General features: G+C 40.1%; 1 protein-coding gene across 1 annotated transcript in view; it reads right to left on the bottom strand.

The window, feature by feature from the left end:
- Positions 1-3,895: 3,895 nt before the first annotated feature.
- Positions 3,896-23,629, bottom strand: part of LOC115195739 (lysosomal-associated transmembrane protein 4A) — a 31,954-nt gene continuing 12,220 nt past the window's right edge. Inside the window, exons 3-7 of the mRNA XM_029755921.1 lie at positions 15,016-15,092; positions 12,768-12,890; positions 11,170-11,265; positions 10,732-10,830; positions 3,896-5,589 (exon numbers count right to left, since the gene is read on the bottom strand). Coding sequence (XP_029611781.1) covers positions 5,515-5,589; positions 10,732-10,830; positions 11,170-11,265; positions 12,768-12,890; positions 15,016-15,092 — 470 coding nt within the window. The 3' untranslated portion in view covers positions 3,896-5,514. The remainder of the gene's footprint in view (positions 5,590-10,731; positions 10,831-11,169; positions 11,266-12,767; positions 12,891-15,015; positions 15,093-23,629) is intronic.

Below are 23,629 nucleotides of genomic sequence, written 5' to 3'. Positions count from 1 at the left end.
CCCCCTAGAAATGTCCAGGAACTTGCAGGTGCCTTGGTGGAAGAGTGGGGTAACATCTCACAGCAAGAACTGTCAAATCTGGTGCAGTCCATGAGGAGATGCACTGCAGTACATTATGCAGCTGGTGGCCACACCAGGTACTGACTGTTACATTTGACCCCCCCCCCCCCTCGTTCAGGGACACATTATTCAATTTCTGTTAGTCACATGTCTGTGGAACTTGTTCAGTTTATGTCTCAGTTGTTGAATCTTATGTTCATACTGTCATGACGTTGGCCTCTTTGGGTACAGGAAGGACAGTTGACCCCCTCCCCTTTGTACCATCACCCAACCTACCTTCCCCCCAACCCAGGCTTGTAAAAATTCCAAGAGGAGAATCTACTACAACATGTTTCATAGAGAGACAAAGGAAATTCTTCCAACTCATAGAATTGGAGAACCGAGCGACATGTGTGTTCTGGAGAGGATATGGAAGATTGATGAGGACTCCAGCTACGAACTGGTCCACTTGGTACCATTTTGTGATACTCAGAAGAGACAATATAGCCATATTACCATAAAACTGTTTATATAATAGCCTCAGCGATGAGACTGGCATCATAATGGTTGTATAAAATGTATTAATAAGGATAAAGCTATTTGTAATACATTGAGATGCTATGTACTGATGTTAACCTCTCTGGCGCATGTGGGACGAACTCGTCCCACCTACATAACAGCCACTGAAATCCAGTGGCGCGATTTTTGAATCGTTAGAAATACTATTACTTCAATTTCTCAAACATATGACTATTTTACAGCTATTTAAAGACAAGAATCTCGTTAATCTAACCCCACTGTCCGATTTCAAAAAGGCTTTACAACGAAAGCAAAACATTAGATTATGTCAGCAGAGTGCCCAGCCAGAAATAATCAGACAACCATTTTTCAAGCTAGCATATCATGTCACATAAACCCAAACCACAGCTAAATGCAGCACTAACCTTTGATAATCTTCATCAGATGACACACCTAGGACATTGTGTTATACAATACATGCATGTCTGTTCAATCAAGTTCATATTTATATAAAAAAACAGCTTTTTACATTAGCATGTGACGTTCAGAAAAAGCATAACCCCCGCAAACTTCCGGGGAATTTACTAACAGTTTGCTAAATTACTCACGATAAACGTTCACAAAAAGCATAACAATTATTTTAAGAATTATAGATACATTACTCCTCTATGCACTCGATATGTCTGATTTTAAAATAGCTTTTCGGATGAAGCACATTTTGCAATAATCTAAGTACATAGCCCGGCATCACAGGGCTAGCTATTTAGACACCCACCCAGGTCAGCCTCCACCAAAATCACATTTCCTATAAGAAAAATGTTCTTACCTTGCTTGTTCTTCATCAGAATACACTGCCAGGACTTCTACTTCAATAACAAATGTTGGTTTGGTCCCAAATAATCCATCGTTATATCCAAACAGCGACGTGTTGTTCGTGAGTTCTAGACACTATCAGAATGCTTCATCACGGTCTCGCGCATGGCGCATTGGCGTGACAAAAAATTCTAAATATTCCATTACCGTACTTCGAAGCATGTCAACCGCTGTTTAAAACCAATTTTTATGCCATTTATCTCGTAGAAAAGTGATAATATTCCGACCGGGAATATGCATTGAGCCTAAACAGCCGAATTAAATTTCTCCTCAGGAGCGAATCGTGCACGCGCCTCATTCAAAGGTCCTCTGAGCCGCCACTTACCAAAGCCGATAATGTGTTTCAGCCTGAGGCTGCCTCGTGAACCTTCAGTTATTTCCCGAGTTCTGAGAGCCTATCGGAGCCCTGGGAATTGTCACGTTACAGCTAAGATCCTTACTTTTCAATAAACAGATGCAAGACGCACGACTCCTTGTCAGACAGGGTACTTCCTGCTTGAAACCTTGTCAGGTTTTTGCCTGCCATAGGAGTTCTGTTATACTCACAGACACCATTCAAACAGTTTTAGAAAATTCAGAGTGTTTTCTATCCAAACCTGAACAATAATATGCATATTCTAGCTTCTGAGTTGGTGTAGGAGGCAGTTAAAAATGGGCACATATTTTTTCCAAAATTCTCAATACTGCCCCCTATCCCAAACAGGTTAATGTGATAGAATTGTATTTCTGTAACCAAGTCTAACTCAGTCATAGGCACGCCCCCAGGGACACATACAGGACCAGGCGTCATTTGACAAGCCTGTTCTATGGGCACTATAAAACACCCCCTGATTTACATTTCTCCAGACCAGGCCTGCACCCAATGGCCATTAGGTTTTATCATCCAAGTACTCTACTGAAAGTGAACCATACCACGTGGTTAACTTTTAGACTATCGATATCGACAGAATAAGAACAAGTCTTTGATATTAATTATTAGTCTGCAGCTAAGTAAATTATATCATCAAACGCGAAGACCAACAACATCCATTCTATGACGACATTAATGAATGTCGCTCTGAAAGATCCATTCTAACCGAGAGAGAGAGAGAGAGAGAACACGGACAAAACTCTCCATAAGAACATAACTCTTCAAAAGGGATCCCGACGACACATGAGCGTAAATATATATTGATTGCAATTGTTCCCGAATGAGTGAGCCTTCAATTGTCAATTGTTAATATTAATGAACTCCGTGTAACTTCTCAGCTTACCGTTTATGACCCATTGTCTAACAGACCAGCCATGCTTGTTAGCCATTAGGGCACATTACTATACCAATCCTTTGTGACGATAATTACTGTTTGTATGTTTTCTGTTAATTACTTAGTGTAGTAAATAAATGATTTTAAGACAATTGATGTATGGATGATTTTAGTAAAGACTGGGTTCGTGCAGATACAACAATTTACGACGTTTGGGAATGAGACTGGACGCGAGGTAAAATACACCATTCAAACCAGAAGATAATCGGCCTATATTATAATATAGGAAAGTTATATTAGGAAAATTATAACTTTGTAATCTGAATATTTTTCTTGGTGCCCCGATCTCCTAGTTAATTACAATTAAATGATTAATCAGTTTAATCGCGTGATAATAATTACAGGGAGTTAATTGATAAACCTATCTTCAGTTTAATGGTACCCAAAGACACGACAATACAAATATTTACACATGTAAGTTTGCTGAAAGTAAACCCAGTTGACAGTGGGAGGACATTTCTTTTTTTGCTGAGTTTAGTTAGTTGACTGCTGTTGCTAGCCAAAAAGGACTTGTTTTGAAAGTTGGATCATCTTGTCCTTTAAGGCTTTAAATGTGTTCTTAAACTATGATTTTGAACATTCAAAGCAACTGCGAAATGTCAATAGCAACTGGGAAACGTCCATGCAGGCATTGTCACCTTACCTTGCTAAATTACTTCTAAGTGATAGAACGAAGAGCGCGACAACCAATCAGCATACACCACTGCACCCACACCTGTCGTTACTATGACAACTAGTGTAGCCATGTCAGCAAATAACTGTCTGAACACAGACAAAACCGATTGCAAAACGGATTTGGAAAACAAAACTGTTTTGAGCATTAATGCCTGCAGTGTAAACAAGGCTTTAGAGCACTGAGCTTGCAATTCAAATTAGCATTATTATTTTCATAATTTACTGACATGAGATGGCGCCAGATCTATTATTCAGGATTGAGAAGCTGCCTCCAAATAGATTTTAATAATGAATGTCATTCTGTAGGCCAGTCTCACAAAACACTCCTGCGGCGTCCACTACTACCGTAGGCTACATCCAAGAAATACAGTATGTTTCGTATAAATCCACTTCAGATTGAGTACAGAACCAAATAAATCCCCAACAAAAAGTAATTACATTTCTTTGCTCATATCAGGTAAAAATAGACACACTGCTCAGTCAAGTGATGAATAAATGTTTTAAAATGTTTATTGAATGTGTTTTTCACAAGGATCAAAACACAAATGTAAAGAAAAAGGCAGAAAGAGTAGCATGCAGCCACCACTGTTCACAAAACTAGCCATTTATTCCCTCCACTTTCCTGATAAGGCATCTCTCTCCTTAAACAGGACAATCCATTCCAAAACCAACATTTATCAGATGTTTTCAGACCGCCAGTGGGACTTTTGTTGAGATAAAAGTAGTCTGTCAAGGTAAGTCTTATTTTGAGGTCTGAAAACATCTGACAAACTTTGCGTTTGGAGTGTACTTTCACTTTAACTAGCAGCATCAGGTCATTTAATTGCAACACAATTCACTAGCTTTACTAAGCTAACAACGCAGGGTTACACAGAAGAAGGCGGCGGATAATGGATGTGGCACACACAGGTGGCGGATTAACTGATGGACATCCAAGGCTAAATAAATAAAGGGATGAAGAGATAAAACTGCTACAGATGTCCCCGACAAACTCTTTGGACAAAATAATCTAGATTTTAAGCAAAAAAACTGAAATGAACGATAAGATAAGAGATCATAAGTGGATTGTCTTAAGAATGTTTATTTTTTATAGTCATACAATATCAACCTATAAGGAAAGGATGGTGTTTATTCTGAAGATGAACTAACTGGTGGTAGGCATTCAAGCGATGGTACTTTCACAATAACTTTTTGTTTTTAACTAAGACATCAAAAAGACGGGGGGAGAAAAGATCGGAAAGCTTTCATCGCTTTACACATTTCACGTCATCCGATGGCAGACTACTTGATCTCCTCCTCCACTCTCCTTTCACTTATCTACAATATTATGGGGTCTGGGTTTGAATGTTACAGGGCCTTTAAAAGTTCCAATGCAGCTGTTTTTATCTAAATATGAAATCATTTCTGGGTAACAATTAAAGCACCTTACAGTGATTGTTTGTTTTTGACCATTTTAATTGAAAACAAAAACTGCTTCTTAGCAAAGAGCAATTTCCGAAGCAAGAATTTTGCTAGGACTGTTGGAGTGGTCTGAACATTTGCCTCTATTGGAAAAGAAGTTTGGGACTCTTTCCTTATTGGTCTATTAACTAATTTACTACATGGTGATGTCACCATGGAAGGCCAAAACTCCATCCCACCAAAACAGGCAAATATTTTAGGCACGCTTTTCAAACAGCTCTTACACCAAAAGGGCTAAATATTACACAATTTAACCACTTGCCCCCAAAACACACAAATATTGGACTATAATTTGTGCCTTCCTGTATTATAATCATGGTAAAAATGTTATTCTACTGAGCCATTTATACTTTGTTAGTATTCTCATCTTTTATTGTTTCTTATTATTGTTGCATTGTCGAGAAGGAACCTGTAAGTAAGCATTCCGTGTCTCCCATGTGTATCGCATACATACAACTTGAAACTTGAAGGGCATTATCATTTTTACAGTATTATTCCAACCTCAGTGTAGAAATGTATATAAAAACAGGAAAAATCACGTTTTTGACTGCACTGGGCCTTTAAAGAGTATCCCTCTAGAAATGCACTGCTGGGTTAAAAATGGCGAACTGTGGGAGGCCACACACACACGAGAGGGGGGTCTTCAGGCAGGCATGTAGGGGGGAGGGAGCTCTTTCTCTGGCATCTTCATTGCCATCTCGTAGGTGGGCAGGATGTACTGAGGAGAGAGAGAAAGTTAATCATTACATTCATTTCATTAAACAATAAATCAATTTATAAATATAGCCAACTTCGCAGTGCGAAAGGACCAGAGATGGACATTAATCATATTAGCAACATTTGATAACGCTATAATCTGTCTCTTAAACAATCTGGGAAGGAGACTGGGTGTACTGTATCAGTACTGCGCATATATTATGACGTTTTAAGTGTTTTCCACTAGCGCCGGCTGTCGAGATTAAATTAGTCTGTACAGTCGGCTACTTTTTCCACTTAATCTATAATTCTTTGAATGACAATATTACATTTTAACAAATTTTTCGAATAGTAATTTTGTAAATTGTAGCGCTGATTCACCGGAAGCATTTGAGGGAAAATATTTTCTGAACATCACGCGCCGATGTCAAATGCTGTTTTTATATATAAATATGAACTTTATCGAACAAAAAATGCATGTATTGTGTAACATGATGTCCTTGGAGTGTCATCTGATGAAGACTGTCAAAGGTTACTGCTGCATTTAGCTGTGTTTTGGGTATTTGTGATGCATGCTAGTTGCTTTGAAAATGGCAGTGTGATTTTTTTTGGCAGGGTACTCTCCTAACATAATCTAATGTTTTGCTTTTGCTGTAAAGCCTTTTTGAAATTGGACAACGTGGTTCGATTCAGGAGAGGTGCATCTATAAAATGGTGTAAAATAGTCATATGTTTGAGAAATTGAAGTTATAGCATTTATGAGGTATTTGTATTTCGCGCGACGCGATTCCACTGGCTGTTGACTAAGCATCCCAGGTTCCCAGACAGGTTAAATTAACTAAGCTACTTTTCAACTCTCTAGTCAAAGACTGCAGAGCCCTCTTCCGCTAGAATGAACAAAACGCACTTTCTTGCGATCTATTGATATAGTACAGGCACCTGGTCAGTCACAAAGTGAATGATGACAGAGAAACACTGCTGGTTTGGCAGTCATCTGTCCCGCCTCTTGGTAACTTTGGTGTGTGTGATGTGTACGCTGTGGTTCCAGTCAAATTTCTTTACACAGAGGGAGAGAGCATGAATGAATCGCACATCCCATATAATGTGGTAAAGATAAGGCGAAATCCACTAAGCCCATTGTTTTCAGACACAATTTATTTTACATGCAGGGTCCGACATCATTGATGGACCACTGACCCGGGGCCAGTAAAAATGTGTGTGGGGCCAGTGGATCTCGTCAGTCACTGTCCCGACAGAGACAGTAACTTTTCGCATTCCAATTCAACATTTACCTGCTCGGTCACAGTCTACCATTGAAGACTACACACGTAAATGTCATGCTATTTGTATTTGAGCAATATGATTGGCCATTCATTCAAGCACCACCATGCTCCCACGAGTCACAACATCTCAAGCAGTAGTATTTGTCTTGGCAAGCCTACTGTAGCCATGTCGATTGCTCTTCTGGAACGTTTGTCTTACAGGGGCAGTGTCCTGTTTTAAAATCTTCACAAAATGACAATTTAGAAACAAAAATGACTGCAATTAATAGAATGCAGTTCTAAAGAATGGACGAATGACTTGCATTGCTAAATTATATTACACAGATGTTTAATACATATCATAACCAAATGTAGCCAATTAATAGGTGAATATAGAGAGAAAGCATGTCAACCTATAGGCCCTGCATGTCCACAATGCATTTAAGAACTACACCATGTTCAGGCCAGTAGATCACCACTCCAGGCCAGTGAGAATTGAACTTTGCACCCTGGCTAGTTTCATATGCAGCCACGGAGTGGTGGCACATTGGCCAATTACTGTGAAACAGCAAGCTTGACTAGTCTTTAAAAGGTGTCAAACTGACTCAATAAAGTTAATCTCATACAGTACCAGTCAAAAGTTGACACCTACTCATTCAAGGTTTTTTTTTTACTATTTTCTACATTGTAGAATAAAAGTGATGAAATAACACATATGGAATCATGCACTAACCAAAAAAGTGTTAAACAATCAAAATATATTTTAGATTCTTCAAAGTAGCCACCCATTACCTTGATGACAGCTTTGAACACTCTCTGCATTCTCTCGACCAGCTTCATGAGGGAGTCACCTGGAATGCATTTCAATTAACAGGTGTGCCTTGTTAATTGAAATTGTGGAATTTCTTTCCAGCCAACAAGGTAGGGGTGCTATACAGAAGATAGCCTTATTTGGTAAAATACCAAGTCCATATTATGGCAAGAACAGCTCAAATAAGCAAAGAGAAACGACAGTCCATCATTACTTTAAGACGTTAAACATAAATCAAATCAGGAAAATGTCAAGAACTTTCAAAGTTTCTTCAAGTGCAGTCGCAAAAACCATAAAGCGCTATGATCAAACTGGCTCTCATGAGGACCGCCACAGGAAAGGAAGACTCAGAGTTACCTCTGCTGCAGAGCATAAGTTACCAGCCTCAGAAATTGCAGCCCAAATAAATGCTTCAGAGTTCAAGTAACAGATACATCAAATGTGAAATCAGGCCTTCATGGTCAAATTACTGCAAAGAAATCACTACTAAAGGACACCAATAAGAAGAAGGCTTGCTTGGGCAAGAAACACAAGCAATGGACATGGAAATCTGTCCTTTGGTCTGATGAGTCAAATATGAGATTTTTGGTCCAACTGCCGTGTCTTTGTGAGACGCAGAGAAGGTGAACGGATGAACTCTGCATGTGTAGTTCCCACCACGAAGCATGGAGGAGGTGTGATGGTGCTTTGCAGGTGACACTGTCAGTGATTAGAATTCAAGGCACACTTAACCAGCATGGCTACCACAGCATTCTCCAGCAATACGCCATCCCATCTGGTTTGCACTTAGTGGGACAATCATTTATTTTTCAACAGGACAATGACCCAACAAACCCTTAGGCTTTGTAAGGGCTATTTGACCAAGAAGTAGATTGATGGAGTGCTACATCAGATGACCTGGCCTCCACAATCACCCGACCTCAACCCAACTGAGATGGTTTGGAATGAGTTGGACCACAGTGAAGGAAAAGCAGCCAACAAGTGCTCAGCATATGTGGGAACGCCTTCAAGACTGTTGGAAAAGTATTCCAGGTGAAGCTGGTTGAGAGAATGCCAAGAGTGTGCAAAGCTGTCATCAAGGCAAAGTATGGTACTTTGAAGATTCAAAAAATATATATTTTTTTGTATTAACACTTTAATTACTACACGATTCCACATGTGTTATTTAATCATTTTTATGTCTTCATTATTCTTCTACAATGTAGAAAAAGGTTAAAAAAAATAAAGAAAATCCCTTGAATGAGTAGGGGTGTCCAAACTTTTGACTGGTACTGTATATCCTTAATAAATCATACAATGTAGTTAGTTATACACTGAGTCCACAAACATTAAGACCTTCTTAATATTGAGTTGCACCCCCCTTTGCCCTCAGAACCGCCTCAATTTGTCAGGCATTGACTCTACAAGGTGCTGAATGGCCCATGTTGACTCCATTGTTTCCCACAGCTGTGCCAAGTTGGCCTAATGTCCTTTGGGTGGTGGACCATTCTTGATACACACAGGAAACGTAAGTTTTAAAAACCCAGCAGCATTGCAGTTCTTGACACAAAAACTGGTGCGCCTGGCACCTACTAACATACCCCGTTCAAAAGGCAATTCAATCTTTCTGGCCCATTCACCCTCTGAATGGCACACATACGCAATCCATGTCAAAATTGTCTCAAGGCTTTAAAATCTCTCTTTAACCTGTCTCCTCCCCTTCATCTACACCAATTGAAGTGGATTTAACAGGTGACATCAATAAGGGATCATAGTTGTCACCCGGAATCACCTGGTCAGGCGATGTCATGGAAAGAATGCTTAATGTTTTGTACACAGTGTATGTCCATAGTATCACATCGGGACAAGTAAAGATCTTGTTTGTATTTTTTATATGAAGTCCATCAGGACTTGCCAGACAGTGACGCTTAAAGTGAGTGACTCGTCAGTAGCCTACCAAATTCCATCGGTAAGAGAGCTGTTCATTTGGCTCCCTTTTTGCCATTATCTGCAGATTAATTATGCAAACATTTGATGAAGATGGTGAATCCTCTTCACTGCAACAACAATAGGTAGGCTAGTGGAGAGAGCCTAACTCTGGTCCAAAACATGATCAAATAAATCAGATTGAATAAAAAGAATGATACTTATGATAGTGACTTGATCAAAGTATTGACAATGGAGTAGTCAACTGCTGCTTTCTGTGTAGCAAAGCCAATGTTTGACACCTGCTTCATTCTTCAAATCATACCTGTCTGGCAGATGTATTTTCTCATCTCTCTTAAAAAAGGAAGCTTGAAGCACGTGGAAGTCAGCAGACTCTTATAGGATTCTTTTAAAGGTCCAGTGCAGTCAAAATTCAAATGTTTCCTGTGTTTTATATCATATTGTACACCAGCTGATAAAACTAACACTAATTAGTGTGAAAATACAATCTAGCATTAGAATGTACCAGAGGCCACCAAAATAGAGTTTGTTCTGCAAAAATGTCTTCAACCGGGGAGCCTGGCTTGCTACTTTTTTAATTATTGGGCTGGCAACTTGTGCTTGTGGAAAACAGTTATTTTTATTCGCCAGTTTTTCCTTCGGTTGATCGAGCACACATTTTTTTCTCGAGGCAAGTCGAAGTTCGGTAGACAAACTCCACGCCCCTTCGTCTGTGAATGGTCAACAGTGCTACTCCTAGTGGAAGATGGAACTATGGACGGGATTCTTCAATTAAGTGTTTGTTGTCATTCAACAAGAGGCTACTAGTTATCATGCAAATCTTTTCACTTTAAATACTGCTCCAAACATTTAGACCTCTGAAAAATTGTCAACATTAATTACAGATTTCTTGATTTATCTTCGATTAATTCAGACTATTTTGATGAAGTATTTCTGGCTATGTTGTTGCTCAAGAGGGATAAACAACAGTAATATTGGCATAATATTTTCATATTTTTCAAGCGAAGGTCTTTAGGGAGTATTCGAGCACAGACGTTTGCGTCGCCTAGCCAAGTTCTGCTAGGAGCAAACCGAACCTGTTTGTAGACTGCTTAAAGATGTGAAAGGTATGCTTCAAATGTGATTACCGGTAATCCAAGTGGGGGCTTTTCAGGCACAGACATACCTGGGGAGGCGCCGTAAAGGCAGGGTAGATGGCGATCTCCGGCATGTTCCTGTTGTTGATGTACTTGTAGCAATTCCACACGCAGTTGATCAGGTAAGCCTGATGGGAAAGTGGTCAAAATGTTTAGTCCTTCTACCTGATCCAGTGATGCTCAAACCTGGTCCTAGAGGGCCACAATGTGTGCAGGCTTTTGTTACAGCCCAGCTCAAAACACCCCTGATTCAGCATCTGAAGGTCTATAACCCATCTACTAAAGACCTGTCAGTCAAGGTCTATCATCAGTCTAGTAAAGTACTTTCATGGATTGGTAAATCAGATCAAATCTCACATGAACACTAACAAGTGCAGTAAATCAAATAAATTGCATATTCTTGGAAATCTGGTTGGGAGGGAAAAAAATGGAGTGCAGCATTCAAATCACAGCTATTTCCAAGAGACCTTCATGATGATGAGAAAGGTGAAGAAGACGAGGACGAAGAGCAGCAGGCAGCTGGAGTCCATGGAGAGCAGGTTGTCCTTGTAGGGGAAGTCTGGCTGAGAGGCAAGGAGAGAGACATTCAGCACATACAGAAGCTAAACAAAATCCCATAAAGACAGACAGGCCAGGTGACAACGATAGTGAGAACACATTTAAACCCTCTAGGGGGGTATATTACAGAGCGAGGTCAATGAGTTAGCCAGCTAACTTTCCCAAGAACTCAGAAATTACTTCAGTTCTCTCTGAATACAAACTCTAACTTTGAACCAGCAACCCATTTTAATGTTTTTCTTTAATTAACTGCTTTCATAGAGTGGTGAGGAGCAGTCTACCATGCCCGGAAGCTAACTCAACATAAATGTTCTGTATATTTAGGGTTCACGCAAACATAGTTTAAGCTTTGTTCTACTACTGACAGTTACAGCTGATTTCGGGATTGTATATAGATTCTGTCCTTAAATATAAGTAATCTGACTTAGATTGTCTCAATTGTTTAATAAAAAAAAAGTACCCTTAACCTTTTTTCAACTGACCATCGTATTTGTTGATTAAATGGGGCTTTAATAATGAGTAATCCAGGAATGTCACAAGTTAATTGACATGAGAAAACTTGAGAAAATAGCAACGCTAGAGATCGCAATGACTACAATGCATGGCTAAATTACTTCTGGACACTAACAGCCCAGCTACACTACAGCAAACGGGCATGCGGAGTTGCCGTCAGACATTAGCCATTGAGGGAATGCTTCCTTTGAAGTCAATAAAAGCTGCTATACTGCTCACGTTGAGTCACATCCAACGGCAGCGTCCAAGCTCCAGAATTGCTGAGGTTCCATTTTTGACGGATGACACACACATTCATTCCATCTTGTGAATTGAAATAATGAGAAATAAAGTTGATTTTGGTTGCATAATGGCCCCCGCTAGACACCACTGGCTATTTTACTAAGATTTGTGAAGTCAAGAAGCTACACGTTAACAGAAACTCTAGCTAGCTACATTGACTATGTTCACAATGTAAACAAAAGCAATGTGTAATTAGAGGTTTTCCGTACAACCACTAGAAACAATGAGAGTACTTGCAAAAAACTGGACCAAAGCTATGGTACTTACGCATAATAGACCAATATGTTACAGTAAGGAACATTTTTATAAAGATGCTCTTCCACTGCGCTCCTTCGCTCTCAAAACAATGCGCTCTGTGTAGCAGGTAGAACATCCCATTGACACAACGCTGAAGGTAAAGCAACGCAACGCTTATAGTGAAGCTGAAGTGTTAGGGTCCGCGGAGCGCCTCCTCACCAGTTGATTGTGCTTTAACCAGAAAACCAAGCGCATTAACTGGATGTTTATTTAAGATATCTGTTTTATAGCAGATTTGTATTTTTCTGTATCATAAAAATGTCAGCTGGTTATCATAATAAAATTGTTCCTGTTAATTGTTAGAATAAAACAATTATAAAAATAAAAAAAACATTCACAAGACTTCTGGTTAGCTTCATAATTGTGATTTGTGAGACTAGTCCTTCACCACTGCCTGTCAGCTAGACTGACTCACCAGCTCCTTCATGTAGTCCTTTATCCTGGGCAGGTAGGTGAGGGAGCTGATGGCGACCAGGCAACTCAGAGCAAAGTCAAAGAGCTGGTAGCAAAAGAACGGGATAAGCCAGCCGTCACGATGCTACGGGGGGAGGAAGGAAAAAAACCACACACATTACTAAACAAAAGTGTGAAAGGATGGCCATTTCACTAGAGTTCGTCAGGTTTGTCAAGCTATGGCTATATGTAGCAATAGCAAAAGCTTAATCTAAATGTTGGGTACTAAACTATGTTGAGGATATCACAAAAATCAAAGAGTTTCTATGTACAGTGCCTTCAAAAACTATTCATACCCCTTGACTTATTCCACATGTTACAGCCTGAATTCAAAATGGGTTAAATATACTTTATTGTATTGTTATAGGTTTTGTATTTTCCATTTATGTTTCGAGGTTGGACTTTTAGCACATAGGGCGCACCGATTGGTGTCACCTCGTTAGACGGAAGGTGTTTCCCCTGTGCTGGCCCAGTGCTTCAGTTGACTTGAGAGATGTGGAGGGTCAACACCTTTAGTTGACTCTCCCTATTTGATAAAAAAAAATACATTTCTTTGTCTGATCTTACCTGTTTTCATTTTGCTCAACTATTTGGTTTGCTTCCTGTCTTTAAGTTTGGTAGTGGGTGCTCATGGTGGATCTTTTTTAGGTCCCAGTTGTTGTTGCTATGCAACTTTCAGTGGACACCCTCCTAAAACCCACCTGTTTCATTTTGGTTGTTGTCAGTGACTGTTAGTTCCCCCTTCTGTTTAAGCAACATTTTTCGTTTTCTTGCTGGGAAACGTAACAGTACACAGGCTTCCTTCTTTTCACTATGTCACTTAGGTTAGTAATGTGGAGTAACTACAAGGTTGTTGATCCATCCGAAGTGTAATTAATAACTTCACCATGCTCAAAGGGATATACAAATTATTCACCCCATCAACCAATAGGTGTTTCTTTACGAGACATTGGAAAACATCCCTGATCTGTGGTTGAATCTGTTTGAAATTAACTGCTCGACTTAGGGACCTTGCAGATAATTGTATGAGTGGGATACAGAGATGAGGTAGTCATTTAAAAATCATGTTAAACACTATTATTGCACACAGTGTGAGTCCATGCAACTTATTATGTGACTTGTTTAAAATGTTCTAAAAACATAATACAACCTTGACATTATGGGGTATTGTGTGTAGGCCAGTGATACACAATCTCAATTTAATCCATTTTAAATTCAGGCTGTAGCACAAACAAATGTATAAAAAAAAGTCAAGGGCTGTGAATGATTTTTGAAGGCACTGTAGACATCTGTGCTTAGGTCATCATGACTGGTATTTAGCAGAGGAGGCTACAGCCAGCAATGGACCTACTGTGTGAACACTGAATACAGGGCACCAACAAGGGTAACTTAAAAGCCTGTAGTCATAGCTAAGGCATAACGCTCGATGCTTACGCAGAAACTCTGCGAGAAGCATGTGTTAGCTGTGCGTCGCCATTTAAACTAGCAGATCTAGTCGGGTCCACGTCACATAGCCAACAAACCTGTCAGTGTGGATGCCCATCAGGCAGGCCTGGTGAGGTAAACATGATATCGTTAGAGCAACGTTGTGTAGCAAACATTCTGCTTGCCCTGGTGGGGCAGTAGAATGCACAAGTAAGGAGTTTGCATGCAATGAGTCAATGTCCATTGCTGAAAAAGCATTAAATACATTAAATGGTCCTTTCAGACACCAGGACATGACAAAGGGCTGCCATCTGAGTTGTATTCATTAGGGCACATATCGTTTTAAAACATTTTGCAATGCAAAACTCAAAATGAGTGTTTCTTATTTGACAACTCCAGGTAGTTCCTCCCTGTTTCAGTCCGCTTTCTTTCGTAATGGTTGAGGTTCAATAACATTTCCACCTCCTATTTTACCCACTCCTCCAGGGGTATTTGTCGTAGGCCCGCTTTTACACGTTCATTAAATTTACAGTCAGGGTTTAGAATAGCCGTGACCAAAAGGTCTATTATTAGAAAGTAGGATAACAAGGCTTTCATGCGTGTGTATTTAGGAGCAGACATTTGCATAACAAACCAAGAGAGTAGTCAGAATGAAATATTATGCAGGTTATTTGAGCAAATATGTTGAGGAGTGACTGGAGAATTTGTAATTGTCGTGAATTCCATTGTGGACAGGATGTGGATGAAAACACGCTCACACAGACACACAAATCAGAAGAACTTACAGTAATGGCTCCATAGACCATCATGGCGCTGATCGTGAGCATCAGCAGAGAGATGGCGAATCCCACACAGGCATTCTCTAAACACACACAGATAGAGAGAGACATTCATTAGGGTAAAATACTTTATTGAAAGACAAATAGGGTTGCAAAGGGTGGGAAACTTCCCGGTAAATTTCCTGAATTTTTCTGGAAATTTTCCATGGGAAGTTAAGCCCTGGAATTTGGGGAATGTTGCTTAAATTCATCAAAAAAGTTAACTTACAACAGTGAACCTTTTTGTGGGATACTAGGTCCTGTGGCATATTTTGGTGAAACTATCCCCAATTCAATGGAATTGCAACCCTCTGCATGCACAGTGCATTCTTCCATCAAAATGTGCAGATGATTCTCAAGATCTTGCACACTAATGAGATGCTATTGAGCCCACACTACTACACGGTCTGAGCTAAGGACTACATGCTATCTGGTAAGTTTTGATTACAATACGGGGTGGGGTGAATATATTTTATGACATACATGATTTTTTGTTAACTAGTAAATAGTAGCCTACAGCAAAATATGTTTAACCCCTGTGCGGCCTCCGTCCCGTATGCGGACATCCAGCGAAAAATCCTATCGCCATTAGCATAACAAAATGTAATAATTGTTTTTTTTCAAATTATATCGTTTTATAGATACACCTCTCCTGAATCGAACCACGTTGTCCGATTTCAAAAAGGCTTTACAGCAAAAGCAAAACATTAGATTATGTTAGAGGAGTATATCGTAAAAGTAGCCACATAGCCATTTTCCGACCAACCACATGCATCACAAATAACCAAAAAAACAGCTAAATGCAGCACTAACCTTTTACAAACTTCATCAGATGACACACCTAGGACATCATGTTACACAATGCATGCATTCTTTTGTTCGATAAAGTTCCTATTTATATATAAAAACAGCATTTTACATCGGCACGTAACGTTGACTAACTATTTTCCCTCAAATGCATCCGGTGAAACAGTGCTACAATTTACTAAATTACTATTCGAAAACATTTTTAAAATGTAATATTGTCATTCTAAGATCTATAGATGAATATCTCTTGAAAGCACCTGTAATGCCAGATTTAAAAATAACTTTACTGGGTAATCACACTTTGCGATAAAAGGGGATGCGATACTCAGAACAATAGGCTAGCAATAGCAATAGGCTAGCCATCTTGGAACAATCGCATATCAAATCTAGCCTTGTATACTATTGTCAATAATCCCTTACCTTTGATTATCTTTATCCTTAGGCACTTCCAGGTATCCCAGGTACACAACAAATGTATTTTCGTTCGAAAAAGTTCATCCTTTATGTTCCATTAGCTTGTTGTTGTTAGCGCGTTCTGAAGGCTGAACCAAAAGTTCCGACGTGCGCGGGGCTACTCTTTCAGCAAAATGCATTTTTTATTTATTTAGGTTCGTTCAAACATGTCAAACGTTGTACAACATAAATCTGTAGGGCCTTTTTCAACGAGAGCTCCAATAAGATTCGAGGGGGACGATTGCATTGTGTTTCAAAACGTTTCGAAAGGGGAGGGTAACCAGGGGCGCCGGCGTCATAATGGTGATGGCCCTCTCCGTGTGACCACGTTCCACAGCGTGTCATTGTGTCAGTTTTCACAGTAGGGAACTCAAATCACTTTGTAAAGATTGGGGACATCTAGTGGAAGCAATAGGAAGTGCTCAATGAACCATAGCTCACGGTGTGATTAATAGGCAACGTGATGAAGTTGAGTTCGCAATTCAGAATTCCACTTCCTGTTTCGATCTGTCTCGGGGTTTTGACTGCCATATGAGTTCTGTTATACTCACAGACACCATTCAAACCGTTTTAGAAACTTTAGGGTGTTTTCTATCCACAAGTATTAATTATATGCATATCCTAGCTTCTGAGTTTGAGTAGGAGGCCGTTTAAAATGGGCACGATTTTTTTCCCAAAATTCGCTGTAGCGCCCCCTATCCTAGGGGAACGCCAAGAGGTTAAATCATTTCGAACTTGTTAACAATTTCTGCTAGTTAGTTTTTGCTATCATGTGGGTTTTAGTTTGCTTGAGCCTGCTAACAGTGTTAATTCACCTGTTTCCATGCATGTTTCATTTTAAAACATTTATCTCACAAAGGAGTTGTTTAATTTAACTGCTGATCTATTTATCTGTAAATGGAATTGTATTTGTTTTTTTACTCTTTTTTAACCTGTTATGGCTAGGGGGCAGTATTTTCCCCGTCAGATAAAAAACGTACCCGATTTAATCTGATTATTACTCCTGCCCAGAAACTAGAATATGCATATAATTATTGGCTTTGGATAGAAAACACCCTAAAGTTTCTAAAACTGTTTGAATGGTGTCTGAGTATAACAGAACTCATATGGCAGGCAAAAACCTGAGAAGATTCCAAACAGGAAGTACCCTCTCTGACCATTCCTTGAGCTTCTTGGCTCTGTTTAAAGAAAATTTAGGATCTTTGCTGTAACGTGACACTTCCTACGGCTCCCATAGGCTCTCAGAACCCGGGAAAAAGCTGAATGATGTAATTCCAGCCGCTGGCTGAAAAACATTAGCGCGTTTGGATGGTGGTCGATCAGAGGGCCATCAGACTGAGGCTCGTGCATGAGGGGATCCCATGCTTTAACTTTCTTTCTCTCTGTACTAAAAAACGATTTCCCGGTCTGAATATTATCGCTTTTTTACGAGAAAAATGGCATAAAAATTTATTTTAAACAGCAGTTGACATGCTTCGAAGTACGGTAATGGAATATTTAGAATTTTTTTGTCACAAAATGCGTCGTGCTCGTCACCCTTCTTTACCATTCGGATAGTGTCTTGAACGCACGAACAAAACAGAGGATATTTGAACATAACTATGGATTATTTTGAACCAAACCAACATTTGTTATTGAAGTAGAAGTCCTGGGAGTGCATTCTGACGAAGACAGCAAAGGTAATAACATTTTTCTTATAATAAATCTGACTTTGGTCAGGGCTAAATTTGGTCGGTGTCTAAATGGCTAGCCCTGTGATGCCGGGCTATCTACTGAGAATATTGCAAAATGTGCTTTCACCGAAAAGCTATTTTAAAAATCGGACATGGCGAGTGCATAGAGGAGTTCTGTATCTATAATTCTTAAAATAATTGTTATGCTTTTTGTGAACGTTTATCGTGAGTAATTTAGTAAATTCACCGGACGTTTGCGGGGGGGGTATGCTAGTTCTGAACGTCACATGCTAATGTAAAAAGCTGGTTTTTGATATAAATATGAACTTGATTGAACAAAACATGCATATATTGTATAACATAATGTCCTAGGGGTGTCATCTGATGAAGATCATCAAAGGTTAGTGCTGCATTTAGCTGTGGTTTGGATTTATGTGACATTATATGCTAGCTTGAAAAATGGGTGTCTGATTATTTCTGGCTGGGTACTCTGCTGACAATCTAATGTTTTGCTTTCGTTGTAAAGCCTTTTTGAAATCGGACAGTGTGGTTAGATAAAGGAAAGTCTTGTCTTTAAAATGGTGTAAAATAGTCATATGTTTGAAAAATTGAAGTTTTTGTATTTTTGAGGAATTTGTAATTCGCGCCACGCCCATCATTGGCTATTGGAGCAGGTGTTCCGCTAGCGCAGTCCTTCTCAAATAGTGGGGCGCGCCCCCCTGGGGGGGCTCGGAGCGATGCCAGGGGGGCGCGCTTTTTTTTGCCGCGTAGTATTTTTTTTTTTAACCGAACAAGAGCACACAGCACAGAGCAGGAGATATGAAGTGCAGATAACAAACCCTTAAGAGACACCATGGAAAAATATTTAACAGGGATGAAAAGAAAGGCGGAGAGAGACGGAGATAATGAGACAAACGTAAGTCTCCCGAAAGCTAAGACGAGGAAATATGACGAAGCGTATGTAGCGCTTGGCTTCACTGTGACTACGGTGGGAGACGAGGAAAGAACGGTATGTTTACTGTGTCTAAAAATGTTGGCAGCGGACAGCGTGAAGCCAAATAAATTAAGGCGTCACTTAAAGACATTACACCCCAATCACGCTGATAAGCCGCTTGAGTTTTTTCAGCGAAAACGTGCCGAATATTGTCAACAATCGTCCCGCTTTGTGAATGCTACTTCAGTAAACCAGCGAGCACTGTTAGCATCATATAAGGTGGCGTACCAAATTGCTCAGTGCAAAAAAAACCACTCCATAGCAGAGGAGCTGATACTGCCTGCAACATTAGACATGGTCTCTGTCATGCTGGATGACGCAAGTGCTGCAAAAATAAAAACTATCCCTCTGTCCAATGACACTGTCGCCAGACGTATAAATGACATTGCTAACGATATTAAAGAACAGCTGGTAGATAAACTCAAAGACAAACGTTTTGCCTTACAGTTCGATGAAGCAACTGACAGCAACAAAGACTGTTTGTTTATCGCTTATGTACGTTTTGACATGACAAACTCCCTGTGTGAGGATCTACTTTTTTGTAAATATGTCAGAGACAGAGCCACAGCTGAAGAGCTATTCAAAATGCTGGACTGCTTCCTGACTGAGAATTGGCTAAAGTGGGAGAACTGCATTGGTGTTTGCAGTGATGGTGCACAGACCATGGCAGGGATGAGAAAAGGACTTCGGGCACTCATCAAGAAGGCCTCACCTAATGCTGAGTGGACACACTGTGTTATACACAGAGAAGCACTGGCATCAAGGCACCTTTCCTCTGAATTAAGTGAGGTTATGACTGACATTGTAGGTGTAGTCAATTTTATAAAGACCAGACCACTAAAAACAAGAGTCTTCTCTGCTATCTGTGAGGAGATGGGAGCTGAACATCAAGCTGTGCTGTTTCACAGTGAAGCAAGGTGGCTGTCACGAGGAAAAGTCTTGTCCCGAGTTTTTGAGCTCAGAGAGCAGATAAGAATGTTTTTGGAGCAGGAGCACAAGTATGACATCACAGAAAAATGTTGTGATGAGAACTTCCTGGCAAAACTGGCCTACCTGAGTGACATATTTGGAAAGCTAAATGAACTAAATCTACAGCTTCAAGGGAAAGATAAACACCTCCCTCAGGTCACAGACAAGATTAGCTCTTTCACTCGAAAGCTTGCAATGTGGGGCAGGCGACTTGATGAAGGAAATACTGATTCATTCGAGAACCTGCATGAATTTGTTGACACTACTGACTATGATGCCACCTCAGTGATTCCATATATTAAGGAGCATATTTCATCACTGATGGGATTCTTTAAAAAGTACTTCCCTGAAAACAGTTCCCAATATGACTGGGTGAGAGATCCTTTCAATGCACCAGCTCCAACTGGTTTCAGCTCTGCAGAGGAGGACCAGTTCATTGATATGACGTCTGACTCCACATTGAGACTGAGGTTCACATCACAGACACTGAGTGAATTCTGGCTGAGTGTAGAGAGGCAGTATCCACTCTTAGGGCAGAGGGCCATGGGCATTCTTCTTCTTTTTGCAACATCTTATCTTTGTGAGACTGGCTTCTCTGCTGTTGCTGCACTGAAGACCAAGTACAGGTCCCAGCTAAACATTGAGCAGGAGCTGAGAGTTGCAGTATCATGCTTCAAACCCCGCTTCGAAAAGCTGTGCTCTGCAAAACGTGCTCATTGTAGCCATTAATCCTGACTTCCTCATTTTGATTAAAAAAAATTAAAAAAATCAGCACAAATTGTTTTATTCATTTTTGTTTTATAGGTCAAAATGTTTCATATATTGTGCTCCTGAGTTAATGTTGCTGATCAATTTGAATCTATTATTATTTATTGATTATATTTAATTTTATTTTTCAGTATCAAATGGTCAAAAAATGTTTACAGTTTAAATAAGGGTTTAATTTTTTTTGAAATTTCAGGCAAATTGATGCACTTGAAGTCTTTTCTGTTACAAAAAAAAAAAACAAGGTTAATAAAGTTATTCTTTGTTGTAAATTGATCTATATTTCTTTATTTTTATTCTTTAATGTTAATAAGGATACAATGTTATGCAGAGGTGTACTTATAACAATTTTATAGACAAATGATACTATTTACAGTCGCGGCGGAGAGTTGGGGGGGCGCGAAATGTTTACTTCTTCCTAGGGGGGGCGTAACAGAAAATAATTGAGAAGCACTGCGACTAGCGGAACGTCTAGATGTAAGATGTTAAAAATCTTTTATGGAAAATGCCACAGGCACTATCTCATGTGTGGAGACATTTCACTGCAGCTAATGTAGAAGGAATAGCTGTGTACATTTGCAAATACTGCACCAAATCATATGTGAAGAATGCAACAAAGATGCAGAATCTGGCCAAGTGCATAAAGTTCCGTCAGCACTCACAAAAAGCAACCTCTAACAAACGTCCCTCTACTTCAATTCGAGGTGAAAATGATGAATCAGACACCTTATCGTCCTGGAAATCATACGTTTTTTTGACTCAATGGAGGAACGTAGTCAGAGAAATGTCGATGAATGTCTTGCTCGAGCTGTGTATGGAACTGGTTCACCTTTGATGCTCACAGGCAATGTGTATTGGAAGAGATTTCTGAATGTTCGTCGCTCAGCATACACCCCTCCAACCAGACATGCTTTATTTACTAATTCGCTGGATGCAGAGTTCAATGGAGTTCAAGTGAAGGTCAAGCAAATCATAGAGAAAGCAGACTATTGCAATCATCTCTGATGGGTGGTCGAATGTTCATGGGCAAGGAATAATTAACTACATCAAATAATTAACTAAACAATGGATATACTCTACAAGAGAGCCAAGGAAATGGTTAAGTATGTGAAGGGTCATCAAGTTATAGCAGCAATCTACCTCACCAAGCAAAGTGAGAAGAATAAGAGCACCACATTGAAGCTGCCCAGCAACACCCGTTGGAGTGGTGTTGTCATCATGTTTGACAGTCTCCTGGAGGGGAAGGAGTCACTCCAAGATCAAAAGGATCCTCCTAGATGATGTATTTGGGAGAGAGTGATAAGCAGCCTGAAACACCTGAAACCTATAGCAGAAGCCATTGCACGGATTGAGGGAGACAATACAATCCTGTCTGATGTTCAGACTCTGTACTGCCCTGCCCACTTCACTGTTGCTCCAAGCAGAGGACACTGCAGTTCTGAAATGCATCAAAAAGCGTGAAGACCTCTGCCTGAAGCCCATACACGCCGCAGCGTACATGTTGGATCCCAAGTATGCTGGCAAGAGCATCCTGTCTGGTGCAGAGATCAACAAGGCCTATGGTGTCATCACTACCGGTGTCTCGCCACCTTGGCCTGGATGAGGGCAAGGTTCTTGGCAGTCTGGCGAAGTACACTTCCATGCAAGGGCTTTGGGATGGAGATGCAATATGGCAGTTGTGCCAACATATCTCATCAGCCACCTGGTGGAAGGGACTTTGTGGATCTGGGGCTCTTTCCCCTGTTGCCTCCATCATCCTCCAAATCCCACCACCAACAGCCACCTCAGAGCACAACTGGTCCTTGTTTGGGAACACACACACTAAAGCACGCAACAGGCTGACCAATACAAGGTTTGAAAAATTGGTGGCCATCCGGGCAAATTTGAGGCTTTTTGAGCCTGACAACGAGCCATCCTCAACAAGGTTGGAAAGTGACAGTGAAGATGAGGCCTCAGTCTGATGTTCAAGAGGTGGATATTGAGGAGGTCCAGGGAGAAGACATGGAAGCTTGAGAGGAAGACAACCAAAGCTTTAGTTTCTAGACTATCATTTTACAGATGTATGTTGAAAACGTTTTTGGGAGATGCGATGGATCATTGGGGATCATTCAATATTCCTTTTTTGTTGTTCAGTGAAATCAGCCCATGTGAAGAGTCAACTCAATTAAAGTCCAATTTGTAACTAAATTGTTTTTTTTTAATTTATATTGGAAGGATTTAATAAATTTGCAATTATGTCTACTTATGATAAGGCAAAAGGTTTATGTTTCGGTCTCCATATGATATGGTAAATATATCCAATGCAAAAAAACATCTACATTAAAATGGTATTAATATTAATTTGCATATATTTCTGTTAATTCCCACAAAGTTTCCACCTTTGAATATTCCCCAAAATGTGCAACCCTAAGTACAAACCCAAAAACGTGTTGGTCTAAGTCTTGGAAAATAATGTCAGTCAAAGGCTTTTGGGAGAAAAATCTAACCTCAAAAACATGAGCCCAAACATTGAATTACCTTTAAAAAAACAATTGAAGAATTATTGTGCAGCAATTGTTTCGGGCCAACATGACCGCCTGGTCTGAGCCATTTGCATCCCACAGTAGGGCCACACAGAGTGCATTCACATAACTGTCAGAGTGAGCTCACTACTACTGAGGCCTAATTGATTTGTTTGTAACTGGAGCATCTCTGGGCTGTGTGGTTGCTCTCTTTTAGCATTAGCTTGCTCTGGGGAGCCCTTACATTCTCCCGCTCAGGCACTCTGTAATATCAGTTAAGACAACGCACAACAGCACAGGCTACGCTAGGCTAATGAATTGGCCTGCCGTCTGCTTCTAACCACTCATGGCTTCCTGCTAAGGAATGATTAAGTCATTGAGGAGAGGCATGTGCGGTTCAGTCCCAAGGCTCTCAAGGT

This window comes from Salmo trutta, chromosome 1 (genome assembly GCF_901001165.1).
Source record: "Salmo trutta chromosome 1, fSalTru1.1, whole genome shotgun sequence".
In the NCBI taxonomy this organism is placed as follows: Eukaryota; Metazoa; Chordata; class Actinopteri; order Salmoniformes; family Salmonidae; genus Salmo; species Salmo trutta.
This window is presented reverse-complemented; position numbering and strand designations above follow the sequence as displayed.